This window comes from Ambystoma mexicanum, chromosome 8, assembly GCF_040938575.1.
Source record: "Ambystoma mexicanum isolate Mex_15411 chromosome 8, UKY_AmexF1_1, whole genome shotgun sequence".
Lineage (NCBI taxonomy): Eukaryota > Metazoa > Chordata > Amphibia > Caudata > Ambystomatidae > Ambystoma > Ambystoma mexicanum.
In genome coordinates this window covers 1,485,732,933-1,485,754,807 of record NC_090929.1, presented here as the reverse complement: position 1 = coordinate 1,485,754,807, position 21,875 = coordinate 1,485,732,933, and the positions used below count along the sequence as shown (strand labels likewise).

Below are 21,875 nucleotides of genomic sequence, written 5' to 3'. Positions count from 1 at the left end.
TGCGATGCGCGTGGTTGTGATATGGTGTGTGGTCGGCTATGCCTAATGATAAACGATATCATATTCTTCACCCTGTCCTCTTTTCACTTTGCACAGTGCATCACCAATAGTTTCCGGGAGCAAGGCTACAACACTTCCTTGGACCTCCCCGACGCCGTTGTTTCCTTTGTGAAAGTCCACCCACTGATGCACAACGAGGTGAGGCCGGTGGGCGAGATGCCATTGCTCATGAAGAATCACGTGGTCTACACCAGACTGGCAGTGGACAGAGTGGCGGCACTAGATGGGCACAGCTATGACGTCCTTTTCATAGGAACGGGTGAGTGGCCTGCTTTTTCCCTTTTTAGTAAAAAGCTTGTGTTACTATTTTACGTGTGGGCACATTTTGGGACATTCCATAATTAGGTGATTGTGCAACATGCTCATATTCAGGTGATTATAAGGAGGTGATGATTACAAGTTGGGCAGATTTTCATAAAATACAACCGGAGGAAATTAACACTGCGGCCAGTGTTATTTCTGGAAATCTGGTATTTTAGGAAATCTGCCTAATTCAGAGTTTACCACTAGCGAAGGTGGTATTTTCGTAATACCTCCAGTGGTCTTCCAGCAATGCCTCCCCCACCGGTAATAAACTCTGGAATTCGTTTTTTTTTTGATCCATTTCTGCCTTGATGGTGAAATTTGGAAACGACCACCAGATTTACAATCAACACCCAACTCGTAATTTAGGAATGTGTCGGTTTTGCCTAAAAATGGTCTGTTCCCTCCTAATTACCAAGTCAGTTGCATTATGCAGTCATCATTGCAGCTCACTTCTGACAATCAAGGGAAAATCAACAGGAGAAAAGAGCCAGAGAACCCCCGTGTTCTATCTGCAGTCTAATTTGGTGTGGGGAGGCAGGTGTTCCCGGGCACTGTTCCCTGCTGGAGCTCTGATTAGGTAGCGCTGCCCCCCGGGCCCGGGTTCCCTGCTGGAGCCCACATAATTGCAGAATAGTAGCAGTGTTTTTCTGGGACATAAAAGGTTTCCACATTGCTTCCTCCAGGCTGGTCTGAAAAAATAAGGCTGGGCTCCAAAAAATAAAAATAGCCTTATTCGTAAATTGATTATCAGGTCCGTTTGCAATGCACTCTTTAAGTGGTCCCCGGAAACAGCTGTATGAGCTTTTATAACAAATAATGCAGACTAACCACATTAAAAATACCAGCTGCAAGTTAAACTGGCCCACGTTCTTAGGCCGGTCCCGTTGATATTGGCCTATTGCCTTTTATGCCAGTCCAAGCTTGCTTTGCAATACTTCCAATAGACTGTGTCACCATGCTCTTAGGCTGGTCCTTTTAGTATTGCACTGTTGCCTTTTAGCCCAGTCCGAGCTTGCCAGTACTTCCAATAGTCTGTGTCAGGGGCACCTGTCTTCAAAGACAATAGACTTTTTTGTTGACTGAACATCACCGGGCCGGTCTCCCCCACATGGGTGCTGCGTTGAGATCCTACAAGTTCTTGCTGAGATTGTCAGCCACTTAATGAGGGATCATCAACAGCGTATGAGGGACTTTTGGGGAAAGCTCCAACATGCTATTGATTATACCATGCAATCCCGGGGACTAAGGGTATATGCGAGAACTCCTGTATTGGAGACTATACAGCAAATTGAACCACGTTTGTTGATCTTGGGGGTGGGCCATGAACCAATAAGAGATGTGATTTTTCACCCTTGGCAAAAATGTAATGTGGTTTATGATTTCCACCCATTCCTGCCTACAACAGGGTGGGAGTAGCCCTACAGAACAAATTATTCCAAATCCACAATTTGAGTCACAATTAATGGAAGCACCGTCTACCACATTATCATAGCAAAATATCAGAAAATTCTGAATCCACATGAAAAATTAGATAAATCAGAAGGAAAAAGATTGCAAAAAAGCGTGTTCCACTGGCTTTGACATAGTACAAGTGCCAGGAAACAGTATTGACACCGATAAATTCATGTATCACCAAAAATAGCACTCAGACAAATGTACATATTTACAAAGCACAAGCTGGGGTACCCGTGTTGCCATGTCCTCATGTGCCCTGGAGGATGTTGCTCTTGTCCTCTTGTCGGCAAGTCTTGCTTGAGTTTGCTCTAGTGTCTCATGTACCCATCGAGGATGTTGCTCGTGTCCTCTTGTTAACAAGTCTTGCTTCAGTTTGCTCTGGCGTCTCATTTGCCCTGGAGAAAGTTGATCTTGTCCTCTGGACGGCAAGTCGTGCTGCTGTGTGTTGTTGTGTTACAGAAGCCCTTGATATTGATTTTCGCTTTGCATCAGATGGAGCTTTTCCAAGTGATGTTTGTTTTTTGTGCGGCATGTTTCAGTCACTCAATGGCCTCAGCACATTTGAGAAAATGTCCAAGAAAGATTGATTGATTGTGCTCTCTTCTCGTAAATGAAAACTTGCCAAAATAAAATTGAATTACCTTTCAAAATGCTTTAATAAACACTTTCGAACTGTATACAGTAGTAATACATTGCAAAGGAATAACCAACACATCAAACCTTTTGCTTCAGACACTTTTCCAAATTGTGCCTTCTTCTAGTACCTACTGTAGTGAATCTGGGTGAGAATCAGTAAATGAGGGTGTGTATGGAGTGAATTTTTTGCATCCAAACATCGACTACATTCTTGCTCCAGACAAATGAGTAATCCATGCAAAATTTGGTAGCAGTGGCTTCAACTGTGTGAATTTGTATAGCCAGACAAACGTACACACACACACATCAAAAAAACTTTGAAATAAAATATTTTTGCATCCAAACATAGACTACGATTTTGCCCAGACAAAAGAGGAATCCATGCCAGACGTCGGTTCAACGGTGTGGATTTGTATAGGCTGACAAACATACACACATACACACATTTAGCTTTATATATAAAGATTGAGAGAAGATGTATCATTCGGAAAACATACATTTGTCTAATTCAGAAACAGGTAAACACATAAATTCTTGTAGGTCCAATTCATTTAGTAAACAAGGAAAAAGTCTTGCATAAGAAACTAGGACTCAAATGGGTAGTTATAGGCCCTCGTGCTCATCCTTGGCACACACCAAACAGAGCCACCGCTGCAAACAAGTTGAGAGGGGCAGTGAGGCAAATGTTTACCAATGTGATTAAAGGCCACAGTCTACATCAGAGATGTTTCGGCATCAAATGGTAACGCGCCTTCCTCAGGACCAGGCTTGTGTGATATGGACCCTGAATGAGCAAAAGAAAGGGGCAGAGTCAGAAATATGTAGATGTGGGAAAGAGAAAGGAAGCAGCTATAAAAATGAAAACCAGGAAAATAAAGTAAAAAGAAAAGGGCGCTCATCTAAATAGGGATGTCATCCGTCTCACTATGCGCAGTAATGGAACGTGTTGAGAAATATATCTCGAGGAAAATATCTGCCAGTAAGATTCAACAAAGGAATTCTTGTGGGAACATGGTATGTATGCCAAATTAGAGCTGGACATTAAACAACCAGTATAACGTGAAAGAGAACAGGGTGCTGAGAAGCACACATGCACCTACCTTTTAGATATGGAGACTTTGTGCAGTGGCACGGGATGTCTTGGGACGATCTAAAGGTTAGTACAAGAGAAGTGCGCTAGATATCCATGGTTAGAAAATCTATTGGGTTGAGCGGAAACTGAGTTGCTCCGAAAAAACAGGGTGCCACAGCTTCGGCGGGGGAGTCTCTCTTACCTTACATATGGATCAAGTGGCAGTGGATTCAAAAGTTGCCCGGTGTGGCACTTACCTAGCTCCAGGTATGAGGAATGCCTTATGTCAGGAGAAACTTGATTTGCTTGCTGGTCGCAGCCAATGATGTCAGAGCGTGCTGACGTCATTGTGTTGTGATGTCACAGACTTGATATTGTGTACCAGAGTCAAATGAGGAGGGGAAACAACGTGCTCTATGTACGCAGAGACTGATACAACTTACCATCATGTTAGAGCTATAATGTGGATGTTGAAAAAATTTTCAAAGAAATATTCAAGACCTACCTCCATATATTCCATGGAGGGAGAGGTATCTGTTAGTCGTATTCACAGGTGTTAAGTGGAAAAAGGGAGTGGGGAGAATACGCATGCATAAAAGCAACAATGTCCTCCGGTGGCATCCTGTGTTTTGGCTGAAAATCTTAATTGGGACCTGAAATTGGGGTCTGAAAGTGGTGGCCCCATCTGGCTAACTTGTGAAGCAGGGCTCGTTCGGGATTGGAGCTGTTGGACACCCTTTCTAGAACCCACCAGACCTCAGGGGAGTGGTTCATATCAATGTACTGATGTACTAGGGGTGCATTAAGGGTTCTGCACCTGATGGGGGACCATTCGAGATACGCATGTTGAGAACTCTCATAGTTTGACCCATGTACCTCTTTTCACAGGCACATTGAATACAGTTCACAGCATGGCAGCTCTTACAGTTAGTCATTTCATTAGGCAGCACTCTAAGTTATTAATGAGGAAACATTCTATTTGTTTAGTAAATCTGCAGACCGAACAATTTCTGCAAGGGTAATGGCCCACAAAGGGTCACAGATTCCAAGTGGTCAAAGGTTTTTTGTTTTTGCTATATTGGGAGTGGACCAAATTGTCCCTGAGGTTTCTCGATCGCTTGAGGGCAAACAAGGGTGTGTCTTCATGTGGTAGACTGAGGGACAAAAAGTGGTGACACGTCATTTTGTCGGTGTGCTGTGATTTCACTCTAGGTATGGTAAGATATTCCGTGGGGCTGTATCTGGCTCACTTGCATGAATGGTTTATAAACGTCTTGGGGTATACTCGAGCCAACAGACTGGTATCAAGTATTACTGCATTATGTTTCATGCCAGCCAAAGATGTGCAGTTCCTAGAAATTCTCAAACATTGGCCTTGGGGAAGATTGCCCCTTGTGCTCCGGGGATGTTAACTCTTGTAGTCTAGCAGAGTGTTCTTGTCCGTAGGTTTCCTGAACAATGTACAGGTCATGCCTGATTGTCTGGTGTTCCATACCATTTATTGTTACTTTATGTCTCATTTGTTTTACTTGGTGCCATTTAGAGATCTTCACCCATTTGCAGCTTTCTTAACATGTGCCTCAGTGTGCATGTAACAAACAAGTCATTCTACAAGACCATAACTTGTACAAGCCTTCACTAAGGGTTGGCCTTACTTGGTTGTTCTTCAAGCCACACCACATTTTAGACGTCCATCCAATCATGTGAGGTGTACTTGGCAATCTCTCAAGCCAGACTTCGCCCTGTTGAAGGGCCTGTTTCGTCCAAAATGCACTTGCCAATCACGGTCTGCCTGAACTTGTATTAAATGCCTTGATTCACAATTTCAAGCTATCTTCCATTATTTACTCTTGCAGTAAAAGAATTAATGTTGCATGTAAGCAATAGTAGACCTACGCAGGTGTGACCATCTTTTTTCTCATGTATTTATATCCATCCTTGTGCATGGGTTGTATAGTGGTTTGCACCAAATAACTGTATTGTGCCATTGATATATATCCTTATATCTCCTTTTTGGTGCACACTCTTCTCGCTATTGAGGCGATATGCCCCGAGGTGGCGGGCCCACCCTGTGGGTAACGGCTCGCCGCCCAAGTTAAGGGCCCATGCGAAGCGGGCCGTTACCCATAGGGTGAGTCCAGCCACTGAAGGGCATATCACCATTAGCATCCATGTAATGGATGCTAAATGTTTGAAAAAAGAAAAAAAAAGTGTTTTCCCTCCGTAAACAGAACGCCTCACTGTGTCCCATTCTCAGAGAGAAAATACTGTACCAACATGGCTGCCAGGGAATTGGAAGGCGCGGCTCCATACGGAGTCCCTCTTCCATTTCCATGGTGGCCACACGGGGAAAGGAGCTGCAGCGGCGGATCCCCACTGGTGCAATCAGGTAAGTGGGTGTTGGCAGGGGAAGCCTGCATTCCTAGCCACGTGATTGGCTGGCTCCCCCGCGTAGGGTGCTAATGTTATTTAGTGTTCCTACTGTGGAATCATATTAGTGCTAATGTCGATAATGCCAGAGTTCCTGGTGGTTGATTCATGGTTCACTCTGGAATTCACATCTCAGATCTCTGAACTGAAGGTACTTCTGGCTGTAATAACTGATGATTCATTGAAGGGTTCTCCTCCGTGCTCCTGACTCTGTTCATCTTCCTCCTGTGCGTCTGCAACTTTATCCCTTTCAAATAGCATCACTCTCTCCATGCCAGCATCTGAAATACTCTGCCACCACATAATATTTACTGGTCTTACTCACCAATTGTGGTGGATTAGGTCTAGATAACGTATCCTTGTTCTGTGCTGCCATTTTTGACTTGACTCGGCCGCACACTTGAATGCTAGGGGCATTTACTACGTGTTCAGTCATATTTTGTTTTCATGTGAAATTGTTTCATCTTCATTTTACATCTTGTTTTTTTGTATGTCACTGTCTTTGGGTTCACTTATTGCTAGGATCCAGCTCATAAATAATTCTGATCTCCCGCTGCGTCCTCTCATTAGATCAAAAGGAGTGAGTCCTATGAAGTGTTAGGGGTCATTTTGTGGATTGAAGTTTATTTTCCCTCTAGGACAGATGCTGCTGCGAACAGCAAACTTTCTTCTATGAATCTATTGGCACACTCCACCTGCCTATTGGCCTGGGGGTGGTAGAGGGTTGTGTGGTTCTTCCCAGTCCCTTTGCTTTTTAGATATTTTAATATTTCTTGTGTTGCCAGTTGTACTCCCTTATCAGTGATTAAATCTGTTGGAGATCCTTCCCTTTGGAATATGTTCTCTAATGTTTTAATAGTGGTTGTAGCAGTAATACGCCCTACAAATATAGTTCAGTCCATTTGGACAGATAGTGCATCAGGACTACGCCATATTTTTCATCATCATTCCAAGGGACCAATGAAATCCAAGTTGAACTTTGTCCATACTTGATCAGGTCTGTCACATAGGTGCTTCTCTAGTGAATAGTCTTGTATCGCCTTGCAGACATGCTGAGTAGTTGTTTTACCTTTCTTTGTACTTCAGCATCCATACCCAGCCAGAAATACGTATCTCTCACTTTATTTGAGAGTGATATGATATGAAAGGTTATTTATAACACGCTTAATACCCAGAGGTTTCGAAGTACCGACCCAGAGATTGAACCTGTGGTGCTCTGTGTTGTCTTGCTTCCAAGGAGAGCATGTTGCCCCTGAGCTATCCCCCGAGACCTACCTAAATACCAATGATGTGCTCTTACAATGAGGTCATTCCTCAGACTCACAGGAGGTATGATTTCCTCATTTCCCAGTATTAAATTTTGCTCTTACATGACTTCTGCAACGATCCTTTCATAGAGCTGCTTAGAAGCGGATACGTTCCCTATGCTCGTTAGCCATTTAAAACGTACCTTTGTAGCGCCTTGGTATTTTCGTGGTGAATCGGGTGATGCACCCACTTCTCTTTGCTGATGGCATCTCTTGTTTCCTTTTTGAAGTCTTCAATTGATGAGACTATGCATTCCTCATCTAAGAATTTTCAGAAGTCTTTCTTTAGATTTCTCTTTATGGGAAGCATTGCCATACAGTCAGCTTGTTTATTATCCCTCTGTGGTATGTTCTTGCTTTAAAGCTAAATTTCTTCAGTTTTGCTGGGTGTGACACTCTTGGCTACAGCCAGACCTAATATATGAATTAGAAGTTTGTGATCTGTCCTGGGGTTGCGATTCCTACCTATACATAAGTGCTAACGTTTGCTGGAGCTGGCACGCAAGCGAGCATCTCTATCTCAATGACGGAGTGGCTTTGCTCTGAGGTGGTAAAGAACGTGGACACATATGCCACTATTTGTCTTCCAAGTGGTTGGTTTGCATCAGGTGGCCCCGAATTCATATGCACTGGAGTCCACAGTGACACGGGTCATCATGTTAGAGTCAAAGGGTTGCAGGCATGGGCATGAATATAGCCGGTTTTATGTCTTGAAATGCATGCTGCACTTCATCAGACCACTCAGAATCTTCACTCTTCTTCAGAAGCATCCTCATCTTCTCAGTGTGAGTGGAAAGATTCTCAATGAACTTGGCAATAGGATCAGTGTGGCAAAAGAATGATTTTAGTTAGTCTCTATTAACTGACTTTGGGGCATTTTTGAGGGCTACCACAAAATCTTCCTTTGGTTTCATCCCATCTCTCGATATTTTGTAGACCAGATAATAGATTTGACTTTGAAAGAAGTGACATTTTTCCTTGAATAACCTTAAGCCTTTGTCATTCATGCTTTTTAGTACTTTATTTAATATACGGTTGGGATCCTGTGTTTTTCTCCATATGTAATACAATCATATCCATAATGTATTTCCTCGAGACGATGATGCATTTTGCTGTTGAAGACCGAATCCGTAGATGTGTAACAACATTCTATTAAACTGAAAATCTCCCTTGGGGGTTATGAATGCGGTAAGATGTTTAGACTCAGAATGTTATTAAATCTGAGCATAGGCATTGAACACATCTACTTTTGTGAAATGATTTACCCTGCCCAACATCATTATAAAGTTTGAATATTTTTGGTAATGGATAACTGTCAGTCACAATTTCTTCATCAGTGCTCGCAGGTCTGTGCAAAGTCTAAACTTGCCGGTTTCCTTCTTTTTGATCATGACTATCGGACTGAGCCATTCCATGCATTCCACACATTAATGGTGTCGTTTTTAATCATTTGGTTTATGAGCTTGTGTAATTTATCCCTGCCCGATATGGGGAATGGGCTTATGTTGTGTTTTATGGGGTCCACACCTGGCTTTAGCTTGATGAATTGCAAGTATTCCTTTACACTTTCCATGTCTTTTTCAAATATCAAATACACCTTAATGTATTCTTACAATCTCCTCTTACGTGGTGTCGGCAGGAGTCTAGCATCATCGTGAGGGCTCTCTGTTCATGCCAACTGAGCATGGGGTCACCTTTATCGTTAGCATACATTCTAATGCATGAACTTGATGGCGCTCTTGGTATAAACCATAGACATATTTTCTTGCCCTGTATAGCCTGTGACTAACATCAGACCTATGAAATCATATTATGTCTTGTTAGTGGCATGCTTTCAACAAATTCACTGGTAGAATTGTTACATCTGACCCAGAGTGAGCCAAAAGTCGTACTTCTTGCTCATGTATGTGTACTTTGCAGTATGGTTTGTTTTTTCTTGAGCGTTCAGGGTGGTGTACCGTTATTACTACATGGCTATGCGGAATTCGACCATCTGCACAGTAGATGTGCGCTCACCTGGGCTTTTTAAATTTTTTTAAATGAAATTCAATGATGCTAGATCAATCTCCAGAAAATGTTTAGGGCTAATCTGCATACATTTTCCTATGCTCGCAACACAAAAACGCATTGAGACCTTTGTACTCTGGGTGGACACAGCCTACAGGCACAGTCCCCCCACGTCCTATTTAGTTGGGATATGACAGCCAGGAGTACACCATGTCATCTCAGAAGGGGGAGGGCCAAACCTTAACCCTGCCATGGCCACCCTTATTAACTAAGAAAGGCTCCATGGATCCACCCTGTCCTTTTTTCACTCTGTAGATGGTGGCAGTGATTAACATAATTAACATACTAATAGAATGTACTTCAAACAGGCCCACATGGGGCCTGGCTGCAGAGGCTAGCAAAGGAGACAGGAAACCCCAACAACTGTTCTTATGCACTGTGTCAACCTGAAGCCTGCTCCCGTCTTTACTATCGATTGACAGTGAAATGCCATGTCTGGGTCTGTGTATCACAGTAGTCATCCCCTCAGGGGGGCCCCATTCAGAAGGTAGGAGTATGTGGTATAACAGAGATACCTGCCGCTTTAATCAGGAACCACAGAGAGATCCATTGACCAGAGAGACCCTTTGATCCACAACAGCCTTCCTGCCTCCCTGAAACTTGAGGAGAACCATCTCCGGTTCCAGAAGCACCTCAAAACCTTCCTCTTCACTTCTGCTTTCTCTCTCCCTCTCCCCTGCTAAATTCTTCACCAAAACTGCACTGATTCTGCAACTGGGCCACTCTCACCGACCTCGGTCCTGGGCCCAGTGACTCTTCACTTGCACTGCCTCCCTGGCAACCCCTGCACTGCGGGACTGTCTCTGTATCACTACAGCCGCCCCCCAGCACTTGTCTGCACTTTCCTTTGCACTTGCCACCAGCTGGCCCTATTTATTTATTATTTTATTTCTATTCTACTTATTTGTACTGCACTCCCCATCCCTCCCCCTTCCCCTTGCACTTTTTCCCTTCCCCCTACCCCTGCACTTGCGCGGTCTGAATGACACCTGGCCTAGTAGGATCGTTGTCTGTCTTCCCCTTGTTCCCCCCTCCCTGCCTCGTCGCGCCTTGAAACACTTGTGTATAGGTGCGTTACAAATGCCATATCATATCATATCATAACAGACAGGAAGATGGGTAGTACTCTGTATTGCATGTTTTTGCCCCTTTAACTTTTTTGTTGCAAAGCGCTCTGGTTATGACTTCATGCATACAGGAAAATGTTGGTGAGGATGCAGGATTTGGTTCATTCAGGTAGGCTTAGTCTACACCAATCCCTGTCGTCGAGCTCCTCTTTTGGTCAGATAATCTGAAGACTTCACAAGGAGTAGCAAGAACAACTCCTCATTGGACTCTGGCTGAAGTTATAGTCTGCCTTTCATCTTCCACCAGTGAAGGAAGGTGAAGACCTCCAAGTGGGAATCAAGATCCCTCCCCTAAACATCTCCCAGGGAACAGAGGGAGATACTAAATCCAGAGGACCCTCCAGCAGCTCTAGAACCAGTACCCAGCCAGCACACAGCTTGCTCTGCTAGGCTCTGCAGCAAGCTTCCTAGGTGGGAAGTGCCAGAGATTCTCCGAACCAAACCAAGGACAAGCAGCTGCCTGCAACACTCTCCTCAGCTTTGGGACGTCTGCCTTAAATGACTACATGAGCCCAGTGAAGAAGCTCGGAGGAGTGTATTGAGAAGCATCTACTGACCTCTGCCTAAAAGGACGTTTTCAAGGCAGTGGAGCACTCGAGGTGCAACCGCCTGCACCACCAACTGTTACACCGCAGTCAATAAAGCCTTCTGAGACACCTCGACCAGTGCTTCAGAACCGCTGACCAGCACTGAGACAACGATTCCTGGTCCTGAGACGCCGTGTGGACCAGGCTTCAGCCATCCATCCAGCCTCGTTCCCCCGAACTGCCTGCCAGCTGATACCTGCAGCTGTTTCCCATCTTGAACTCTGTCACAGAAGCTGCAAAGCACCCTGAAACCGTTCAATCCTGTTGAGGGCCAAGAACATCTATAGCACAAGGTACATTGAGGTTCTGACCCCATGGTCCTTCTCCGAAGACTCCTAGTGACATTTTACGACCCATTGTTCCCTTTGTGCTGAAACCAAGTATCCTTGAACTATTGTGATTTACTATACCGAAAACCCTCCAGAGTCAGTATCCAGAGTTCATCCCTTTTCCTTCTTTAAAACTGTCTTTCCTCTGCATTCCTTTACTGGTTGGGTTGTATTTCGTAGCGTGCTAGAACTGTCTTTTGTGATAATAATAAAGCAGATATGTTTATACAACTTTCACTGGACAGTCCCTTTTATCATTGGATAATAATTGTATTTTCGCTGTGTTGTAACTAACCAACGATCCACGACCTTTCGGAGATAAGCCTGCCACATTCAGGGACGTCATTTAGGGCTCACCAGAGGTCGCAACTGCGACCTCTGAGGTCTCCATTGCGACCTCTGTGGTCTCCCTTGCGACCTCTTTTTTTTTTCTTCTTTTTTTTGTAATGCAAGCTCCTGGGCTGTGGCCAGCACCATGTGACTCTTTTCTTCTGGCTCTTTTCCTCTGGAGTGGCTGGCATTCTTGTTCAAGCCCCTTAAAAAAAAGAAGAAAAATAAGAACAGGAGTGCCTATAAGTCTGACACTTTCAGCACTGACCCTAAATAAGAAAGAATAGGAATACCAAATTTTAGGCCTCATTACACGGAAGGCGGTAATGGTTAACGGCCACCGTTAATGGTGACGGTGACCGTTAACCATTACCGCCTTACTACGAGGTCCCTTAGCGGGTTGGTGCTTTAACGCCTGCTTTTTGCAGGCGTTAAAAACCAACCCGCTAAGGGACCTCGGAGCTAATTACGGCACCGCAAAATTGCGGTGCCGTAATTAGCGCCTTCCCCATTCCCATAGAGCCCTATGGGGCAGAAATGGGAATGGGGAAGGGCAATGGCGGAAGGGGGATTTACCGCCCCTCCAACCTTGGAATGGGGCGGTAAATCCCCTTTCCGCCAAGGCGGTGCCGGTATTTTACCGGCATGAGCCATGGCGCTAATAGCACCCCGGATCACCGCCTTCCGTGTAATGAGGCCCAATGTGTCTTTCTGGAATTCTATACAATAATTGCTAGACTCATTAAAGGTTTATTTCAGGCACACTTCAGGGGGTGAGTCACTGATTTAGTCTGTTCTTAAACACCTCAACTCAGCCTTTCATCCTTCTGAGGTCGATACATGAGTACCAACACAGGTTGGGTGATATTGGGTGTATATTTTTTCTACATAAAACGCTTAAGCGTGTTATATAATAACATATCATTATCATTTGGTCATGGACGTCTGCTTGCATTCACAGTAATTTGGTAATATGGGCCTATACACACTGAACTTAACAATACATATGGCGATCCATTCTTGTATGAAATGTACATCACATTATAGTGATATCGTAACCATATTTTTCGTATTTTATGCTGTGTGATGCCACTTCCTGTTTTGTCAACGAGTGAAAGGTCGTGGTTCATCGATTCCCCGATATCACTTCGGGGTGGGGTCAAATGACACCACTGCCATTAGGGGCCAAGGGTCGTGTGATGTCCCTTCCGCTATGTTTGGCATTTTGGTGAAATTACGTCCCTGTCCACATTACCAAACATTGGACAAAGAGGTTTATAATTGACTTGTGTTTACAATCTGCTTGGATCCCTTCTGGTGTACTAGAGGTGTGGGCCTGATTGATAGGTTAGAAACCGCTATTCATCCCGCAACCGCTGGTGCCCCTGACGTTATTTTGGTTAATTTGTCACTATGGCCATCCATTTCTTTTGACATTTCACACAGTGAGGATATTTGTATAGTTATTAAATCTTGAATTTGTTACGTTTTGCACAACTTAGAACAATTTATTTTCCTTTTGCCTCTGGACATATTTTGTTCGTGGAAGGTCGCAGCACTTCATTGGCTAAATTATTAGCGTATGGACATCTAAAACATTGTGTGTCCTGCCTACTCATCAGCTCTCATGTCCACGTTCCTTCTGAATCCATGGCTTCTATAGTTATAGGAGAATACATTGGTGGAACAAAAAATGTTGGGTTCAACAAGATTTCTTTTCCCCAAGTAATCACTTTTCCCATGATATTCTAAGGTTCCCCAACTATGTGCGTTACTGTCGATGTAATCACTTGATACCTTCTTTCACGACCCGGCATGGACGTCGACATGGCATGGACTTTCGACAATTTCCAATGTCTTTTCACTCGCTTAGCGCCTGTCTGATGTCTCGTCTGAAGTTTATGCAACCGCCCAGGCTTCGTCCAGCACAGAGTTTTTCAGTGTTAGCAATTTCTCTGAAACTTGAGATCATGGCAATACAATAGGTGAGGAGCATGCCTTTTACTAACACATTCGCAAATTACCTTAATGTTGCTCTTGATTGACAGCTCCCTCGGGCCTGTGAAAAAATCATCCATCGATTCATTTGCCACCTGTTTTCTGGTATAAAACATCGCTCTGTGACTCATTATATTTTCATTCCCTCTTGGCCGGTTTCCTAACTTAACTGCGTCATCATACCAATGGACGTCATCTCCAGGACTGGGTGGCCCGAGAGGCTTTCAAAGATCCTGGTCCCTTCAATTCTTAGATTGCTGAGCAGCAACGTTTGCTTCACGGAATGATTAAAGGATATTCCGTCCATGGCTGTCATGTCGTTTTTAATCCGTTTATGCCACTGTCTCCAGAGAAGGAATTGGGCTGGAACAAGACGCAGCTGCGCTCCGGCAACATTGTCTTGCCAGAGCCACGCTCCGTGCATACTCGAGGCACATATCCCCTCCAAGCTATAATTGGGTCCCGACTTGATCATTGCAATGCACTTCTGCTAGGTACCTCGTCAAAAAACATTAGGAAACTTCAGACGGTACAAAACAATGCCCTTGGAGCAGCCACTGGCATTTCAAGGAGGGACCACATCTCGGCCACCAGAAATCGGTTCATTGGCTCCCCATTAAGGAGCGGATCATTTTCAAGACTCTCGCACTCACCCACAAATGTCTACATAACTCAGTACCCCGCTACCTCTCTCAAAGATTCACCTTACCGCACACCGACAGACTCACAAGAATAGCCTGCACTAACCGTGTAGCCATCCCCAAAAGTGTCAGGGCACAAGCAGGGGGATCGAGTTTCCCAGTAATTGCGGCTACCAACTGGAACTCGCTACCCCCCTGACTGAGATGCATTGAGTCACACACAACATTCAGGAAAGCAATTAAAACGTTGCTGTTTGTGTAGAACCAATCCAACATACTCTGTCCTTACAGCACAGACTTAATTGGTATGTAAGCTTAGCACTAACTTAGTTATTTCAAACACCCATGTATCATGTATGTATTACTGTATTCCTTGAGGCACTTGATCCCTGTATCCTAAGTATTGCCTCTTGTTCATGCAACTAAGACATCTTCTTGAAACAGTGCCTCAATGCCTCCGGGCTGCAGGTGCTTTACAAATACAAAAATAAAATAAATAATAATAAGTTGAGGATGCTCTCTGCCCCTCACTGTCATGAGTCTTCTGAATGATGTACTTTTGCAGTCTCAACGTGTCCAGCGATATGCAACGCTGTTACAATCTGCATCTGGAAGTTGTCCTTTGCGCGCCAGAACAGCCCACTCCCTAGCAATGAAACAGTCCGAAGCTGTGTATGTGTCTCGCGCTTTGCACACATTTTACTATCATGGTGAGAAGTCTGACATATTACATGAGCGCCATACTCGGTGAGCATTGCAGGTTCAGCAGGAATGCATGCGTGAATTACTAACACAGACATGTTTGATAAATTGATGGTCCTTCTAATGGTCCTGAAATGCACTTTGCTTTTATACAATGCACCCATGTTATTCGACACCTAGCTCTGCACCGTCATTTTCGCCCACACCACTGACAATCCACCCCCTTATTCCCCCTCTCACCCAGGCAAAGGGGGCAGGGGGTGTTTTCCCAGTAAAATTGGTCCCTTTCCAGCACTGACTGTCTCCAACAATCACAGGTATTCTTATGTGTGTTAGAAATGGCAGTGGCGGCATAATGCTATTCGTTACGGCTCAAGTTCATATAGAGTTTCAAATCCACATAGTTAACATTGAAAGATCTTCGTTTCATAGTTGTGCGTAGCTCGAATCGTTGACAGTGAGTAGTTTCAATGATGGTAACTGTGACAAATCAAATTCTGCATACCAGTGGTGAATATCGGTTTAGCCAAACCATCAATCAGCCCCACACCTCTAATACACCAGAATGGATCCAAACAGATTCCAATAAGCAAGCATACAATTAATATTATAAACCTCCTTGTCCAATTTTTGGTAACATGGACAGAACGGCAGGCTTATCTCCTCTAAAGGTTGTGGATCGTTGGTTAGTTGCAACACAACGAAAATACAATTATTACCCAATGGTAAATGGAGTGTCCAGTCAAGGTTGTATACAAATATCTACTTTATTATTATTACAACAGACAGTCTAACAACACTACAAAATACAACCCACCCTGTAAAGGAACATAGAAGACAGACCGTTTCAAAGAGGGTAAAGGGTTGCACTCTGGAGGGTAGTCAGTATAGTTAATAACCACCGCAGTTTAAGGTTTTTTGGCTTTTGCACAAAGGTGGAAAATGGTCTTAAAATAAATGTCTCTAGGGGACTTCTGGGAAGGACCAGGGAGACAGACCCACAATGTACCTTTAGCTGGTGGTGTACTTGGTGCTCGACAGGGTTGAGTCGGCTTCAGGGCCCTGTGCAGGCTTCTGTGACAGTTTGAGATGGTAGTCAGCTGTGGGTATCAGGTGGCAAGACGGTTCAGCGAGCGAAGCTAGGTGAACGGCTGGCCTACACGGCGGCTCCAGATCAGGAATCACTGCCTTAGTGCTGATCGGCAGTTCTGAAGCACTCGCCGAGATGTTTCAAATGTCTTTGAGTGAATGCGGCTTGACAATGGTCAGCGTTGCCATTGGCTACAGATCGAGGAATTTGACTGGCTCGAAAATGTAATTTAATGCGGACAGCGGTAGATGCTCATTGAGGCACTTCTCCCAGAGTCTTCAATGGGTTTGTGTCTTTCTTGAAGACGGGCAGCACACAGATGTGGCGTGTGTTGCAGGCATCTACCTTGTCCTTGGTTGTATCTTGTGGGATGTCTTAACCCACTAATCCAAGCCCTGCAACATCACTGTGCATAGCTGGCAGCAGAAACATCATAATGGCCGCCGGAAAGCATGCTGCTCGCCAGAAATCACCAGGAAGTGCGCAGTGAAAACCTGAAAAATAGGGCACCATCTACTTTTGCCTATGTCATTGGTAACACAGGAGACCACTGCCAAAACCCATCATTTGGCTGTCCACAGAGCAAAATTATTGCAAAAAATTTCAAAAATCCATTTTTATTTGGTGTCAAAGTTGTAGAAATCATGGCTGGGCACCCGGGCCTGTTGCTCTCAGTGCAGATAAAGGAATCCTTGGGCTGAATAGAAAATGCTAATTTGGGTGTGACTGACAACAAACTGCTAGCAGGAAGGAGAGACATGTGACCCCTCTGAGTCAGCCCAGACCTTGGAGGCAGAGACAAACCATTGTGTGGATTCAGAAGGCACAGCAAATGGATGTTTTAGAAAAATGCTTATAACAAATTGCACTGAACTGAGGAAAATGTGAAATTTTGAGATTGTTAAAATGAAAAATTCGCTCACAGTTTAAGACTAAGCTGGACTCCGAGCGATGTTCTGAGACCAAACCTCGGAATTATTCATATTGAAGCCACTGTGTTTATGCTATGAACATAAACAATTACAGATATGTGCCCAGATGGGGTGTGAATGCATGTCTAAAAATTGGTGCAGAATTAATATTGAGAAACACACCAAAAGCGCAAAAAGTGGTCATTTCTGAACCAAAGCTCTTGGGAAGATGAGAGTTGAACAGACATGTACCTTAGTTAATCTGTCATATGATTTATGTGGTTTATAGTCATAATGTCGACAGTCAAAATGTCGACAGTCAAAATGTCGAAAAAAAAATGTTGAAAAATAAAATGTCGACTTTTTTTTTCAATGCATTTTTTTTTATATGGGGGGGTTTCCCCCCCCAACCCCCCTTTTTTAATTTTCTTTTTAATTTTTCCCTTTTTTTTAGCTCCCAAACCCCTAAAATAAATATATAATTAAAAAAAGAGAAAGTCGACATTTTTTTTTTCGACATTTTTTTGTCGACATTTTTGTCTGTCGACATTTTTTTTTCGACATTATGACTGTCCACCGATTTATGTAGTATTAATAAGTTGTGTACATTGTAAATATGTGTTTTATGAAAAATAAGATTTACTGTACAGGGACAAAGGGGAGTGTTTTCCCCCAAGCCATAAAGATGAAACAGGATGACACCTTTCTCCAATCAGGGTACAGGGAATCCTCTAACCTATCAGATCCTTAGAGGGTTGGGCATTGTAGAATCAGCCTCCCCAACCACTTTGGAAATACATAAATAGGGACTGCTGAGGACAGATAGGACACACACACTTTCCCCTTCTCAATTGATTTCTTGGCAAAGCACCCTACAGGAAGATCCAGGCTCCAGACATAGACCAGAACTTAGAATCCAGACTCCAGAACTTGAAGCAGAAAGGCCTAATCCCAAAAGCTGAACCCTTTTCAGCAGGCCTTCAGAATCTTTTGCAACCTGATTCTAACCCCTAAACTTCCAAGGGGCTCACATTCAACAGCCGGGCTGTGCTGTTTTGCTATTCTAGCTACGAATCCTGTGCTAGAACCAAGATCCAGACCCAGAAAGCAGAGCTGTATCCAGAACCCGTCAGATCCAGACAAGAGGTTGCACAGACCAGAGTGCCTGAGACCTGTCCGGTGGCGAAAGAATCTCAGCCAAACCCTTGACCAGATCTTTGACGGGGCCCACTCCATTCCAAAGCCATAGGAGTGAGTATCTAGTCTAGAACTGTACATGACCAATCTCTTAGTTTAAAGTAATCTTATTCCATCCATTTCAACCTGTCCAGAACTGCATTACAGAACCTCTTTTGTCTATCCTAAATTTTCCTCTCCTCCACATAATTCTGGATAAATTGTAGTGATAATCATCTCTCCGCTGATATTTATTCAAGTGTCTTTACGCACAACAATCAGTGCGGAAGGCGCCCTGTTTCTGGTGGTTGTCCCGTTGGGGCTGTAAAGCGCAATCTGTCATTTTGAATCTTGACTTTATTTCTGAAAAATCTACCTTCGCAAAAACCTCTAACTTTTGAACCGCATGTCCTAGAACCGGAATTTACGGCATACCAATTCCTTCGAGTTTTTCCGCACATGGAAAAATTGCCGCAAATTGCAATTTAGCTCAATTTCACCACATGTCAAAATAGCTGTTTCTTGTTTTCAACTGCTGAAATTCGTTTTCAATCTGATAATCATTCATAATCATTGCTAGTGTTGACCTGAACCAATCCAAAGTAACTCTCACTAGTGCTGAATCTCCTTTAGTGAATTAAAATCATTTTTAGCATATTTTCACATTCATTGCAATCACATTCATAAGCATATTGACCTGTGTTTAAAATCATACCTGTTTCTCTAAGCTTGCTGGGGGAACTGGGATTGAACTGCATTATTGATTGTATTCCTGAAACCTGTGTGCCCTAATTTCCATCTCTTCATTTTGCATAGTGGGGGGGAGTGAGTAGTCACATGGGAAAGAGTGATCATATTGTTTGTTGATTGAAACCATATCAAGTTTATTTCTGTGTTGCATTCTTTCCCATCATTGCATTTACTTGAACCATACAAAGTATTCTCTGCTACCTTATCCTTCCTATTCCTACTCCTGACTAATTAAAGAGTGTTGATATTGTAATATTACCCATTGCTGATTACCGTTCATATTCATAAGTGTGCTATTCAGATATTATTTTATTCATAAATGTGCGATATATATATTGTTCAATTCTTCAAATAAATCTTTTAATTTGCAAAACAAACCTACTTCTTGGCTCAGTGAGGTCGGGGAGATTCAAAGAGAGGGGCGTTATATAAGGGTTCATCATCCAGATTTAAAGAACTTTTACATAAAAATATATAAATAAGGGCTTCCATTGGGCATCCCATACCAGGCATTGACTTAGTTGGAGTGCTGGATTGAAGTCACGTACAATGTTCAGAGACCTTCTGGCACTCCCTATCCAGGAGGCTTGCAGCAGAGCCTAGCATGGCACACTGTGTGCTGGCTGGGAACCAGTTCTGGAGTGGCTGCAGGGTCCTCTGAGTTCTGTTTCTCCCTCTGTTCATAGGGAGAACTTTACAGGAGGGATCTTACTTCCCTCTGGATATCCCGGTCTTACTTCACTGACGGAAGATGTAAGGCCTCACTGTTCCTTCACCCAGGGCCCAAGGTGTAGTTCTTTCTTGTTGTGAAGACTTCAGATGATCTGTCAAAAGAGGGGCTCAGCCCTCTTTTAAAGCCAAGTGGGCCACAGTGATTGGTGTAGGCCAGGCCTACCTTAATGAACCTATCCTGGGGTCCCTTCCAACAATCTCTTGTATGTGTGTGACAAATCGACTTCTGGGGCATCAATGGTCCAGGGATGAATATGCAGGTTACAGGTTCTCACCCCAGCAAGACAAACTCAGCCTTTCATTTTTCTGAAGTAGATAAATGGGTATCAACTTCGGTACACATTTATCGACATGCAAATATGCTGTATGTACAGTGCTTTGGAGAAAGCGTTTTGTCCAGCCATTTCCAGGGCTCGGCATGTGGTGGGCTCCTAGTGCCAGGCCTGACACCCTAGCTCCCCCACCTCTAGTTTGAAGTACCCCCTGTTGGTATGATAATTTCTGCCACCAGCTGCAGGGCCTAACAAAATTGCAGGGCATTTCCATGCAGCCTTTGTCAGTTAATCAGGCTGACCATGGCAGGGGGAAGGTGTGGTCCTCCCCCTTTGTCGGTTGACATTGTGTCCTCTGTGGCTGTCACATTCCAACTAAATAAGACAGGGGCAGACTGTCCCTGTAGGCGGTGTCCAGCCCGGAGTACACAGGTCTATGCTTTTTTCATGGTGGGAGCATAGGGAAATGTGTGTGGATTAGCCCCACACATTTTCCTGAGGTCTGTCTACCATCATTTCATTTAATTAAAAAAATTCAAAAAAGCTGAGGCGAGCGCACGCCGACTATGCGGATGGTCAAACTTCTCACAGTAACGCAGGAATGAACAATAAAGCTCACTTTGGAACCTGTTGAATAATATGTGGGTATTTCAGGAGAAATATGTGCACAGTTAACCCACATAATTAGCCAGTGCATTAAAGGAAAAAATATATAAGTGCAGGTTTTTAAGTGGGCCGGGGAACAGACATGTTAAGGTCCAAAATGTGCACTCATACTAGGTCTACCTGTCCCAGTCCTACCCTGTCTCACCGCTCAGTCACATAGTTCTCAATTTTGATCACTTTCGATGTGTGCCTTTTTCTGTGCGTCTCACTGTCTATTTGTATCACTTTCTATGTGTCTCTCGCCCCACTTGTCCCCGTTCCAACCATAGTTGTACCCCATTTCATTTGGTGTAAGTTTGAACTTGGGCCTTGGAATCCTGACACACAGATCAGTGATTCCAACCAACTTAATTGTCTAATTTTAAGTCATTTGATTCTGTCAGCCTAATGCAGTCACCTCTCAAAAACCTCCATCAATAACAGACTGATTTTTCCCTATTTTTGCATCAATATTGTGATGTATAAAAGTTGTCAGGCTTTAAAGAAAAAAGAAGGATCAGAAATACAACAAATACTTTACAAATAACTTTGATCTGTGGCTAAACTAGGGTGCGTAAGAGAAATGTAACCAATAAACTCTCACGATACCCATTGAAACCTGCTGAGAGACACAGGATGGCTGCATAAATGCAACAATGAGCAGATAGGTGAACAACTTAGCTTCAAACTGATTATCCCAATAAGTTGCTCTGCAGACGTTTAGATGTGTAACTTGGCTTCAAACTTGATCATCCGAAAGTAGCTCTGCAGTTTGTACGGAGGGCAACATATCACACCTATTTCTTAGTTTGGAGGGGGCCCTTTTCTTCCCTGTGCTACTTGCTGAGAGGACCGCTCTCCCTAACACTGGTGTGTTCAGTCCCCCCATACAATTTAGATTTCTTGCGCCATGAAGTGCAAATGCATGGAAATTCAGACAAACCTGAGTTTCAGTGCATTCTTTGAAGTTCGTAGTGCAATTGTAAATGCCTTTTGCCATGTATATGCATGGAGTGCATCATTTACTTAAATTCCTATTGGATCTGCCAGCTTGTACCAGTTGGATATATGCCATCATCTAAATCCGATGGTGACAATTATATATTTCTCCAGCATGGGGTCTGGCATGGATTCACATGCTCATGAATATCCCCCGTCTTCAGGCTGGGAATCCTCGGTTAAGAAAAAATCAGTATCAGTTTCGTTTCTGATCTGTCTTTCTTAGTAGTAACCAATCACTGATCTCTGCCCC

At 43.7% G+C, this 21,875-nt stretch overlaps 1 protein-coding gene across 2 annotated transcripts in view; it reads left to right on the top strand.

The window, feature by feature from the left end:
- Positions 1-21,875, top strand: part of SEMA4G (semaphorin 4G) — a 960,547-nt gene that overhangs the window by 731,846 nt on the left and 206,826 nt on the right. For both annotated transcript variants that reach the window (XM_069611666.1, XM_069611665.1), the window contains exon 11: positions 97-319. In XM_069611666.1, coding sequence (XP_069467767.1) covers positions 97-319 — 223 coding nt within the window. The remainder of the gene's footprint in view (positions 1-96; positions 320-21,875) is intronic.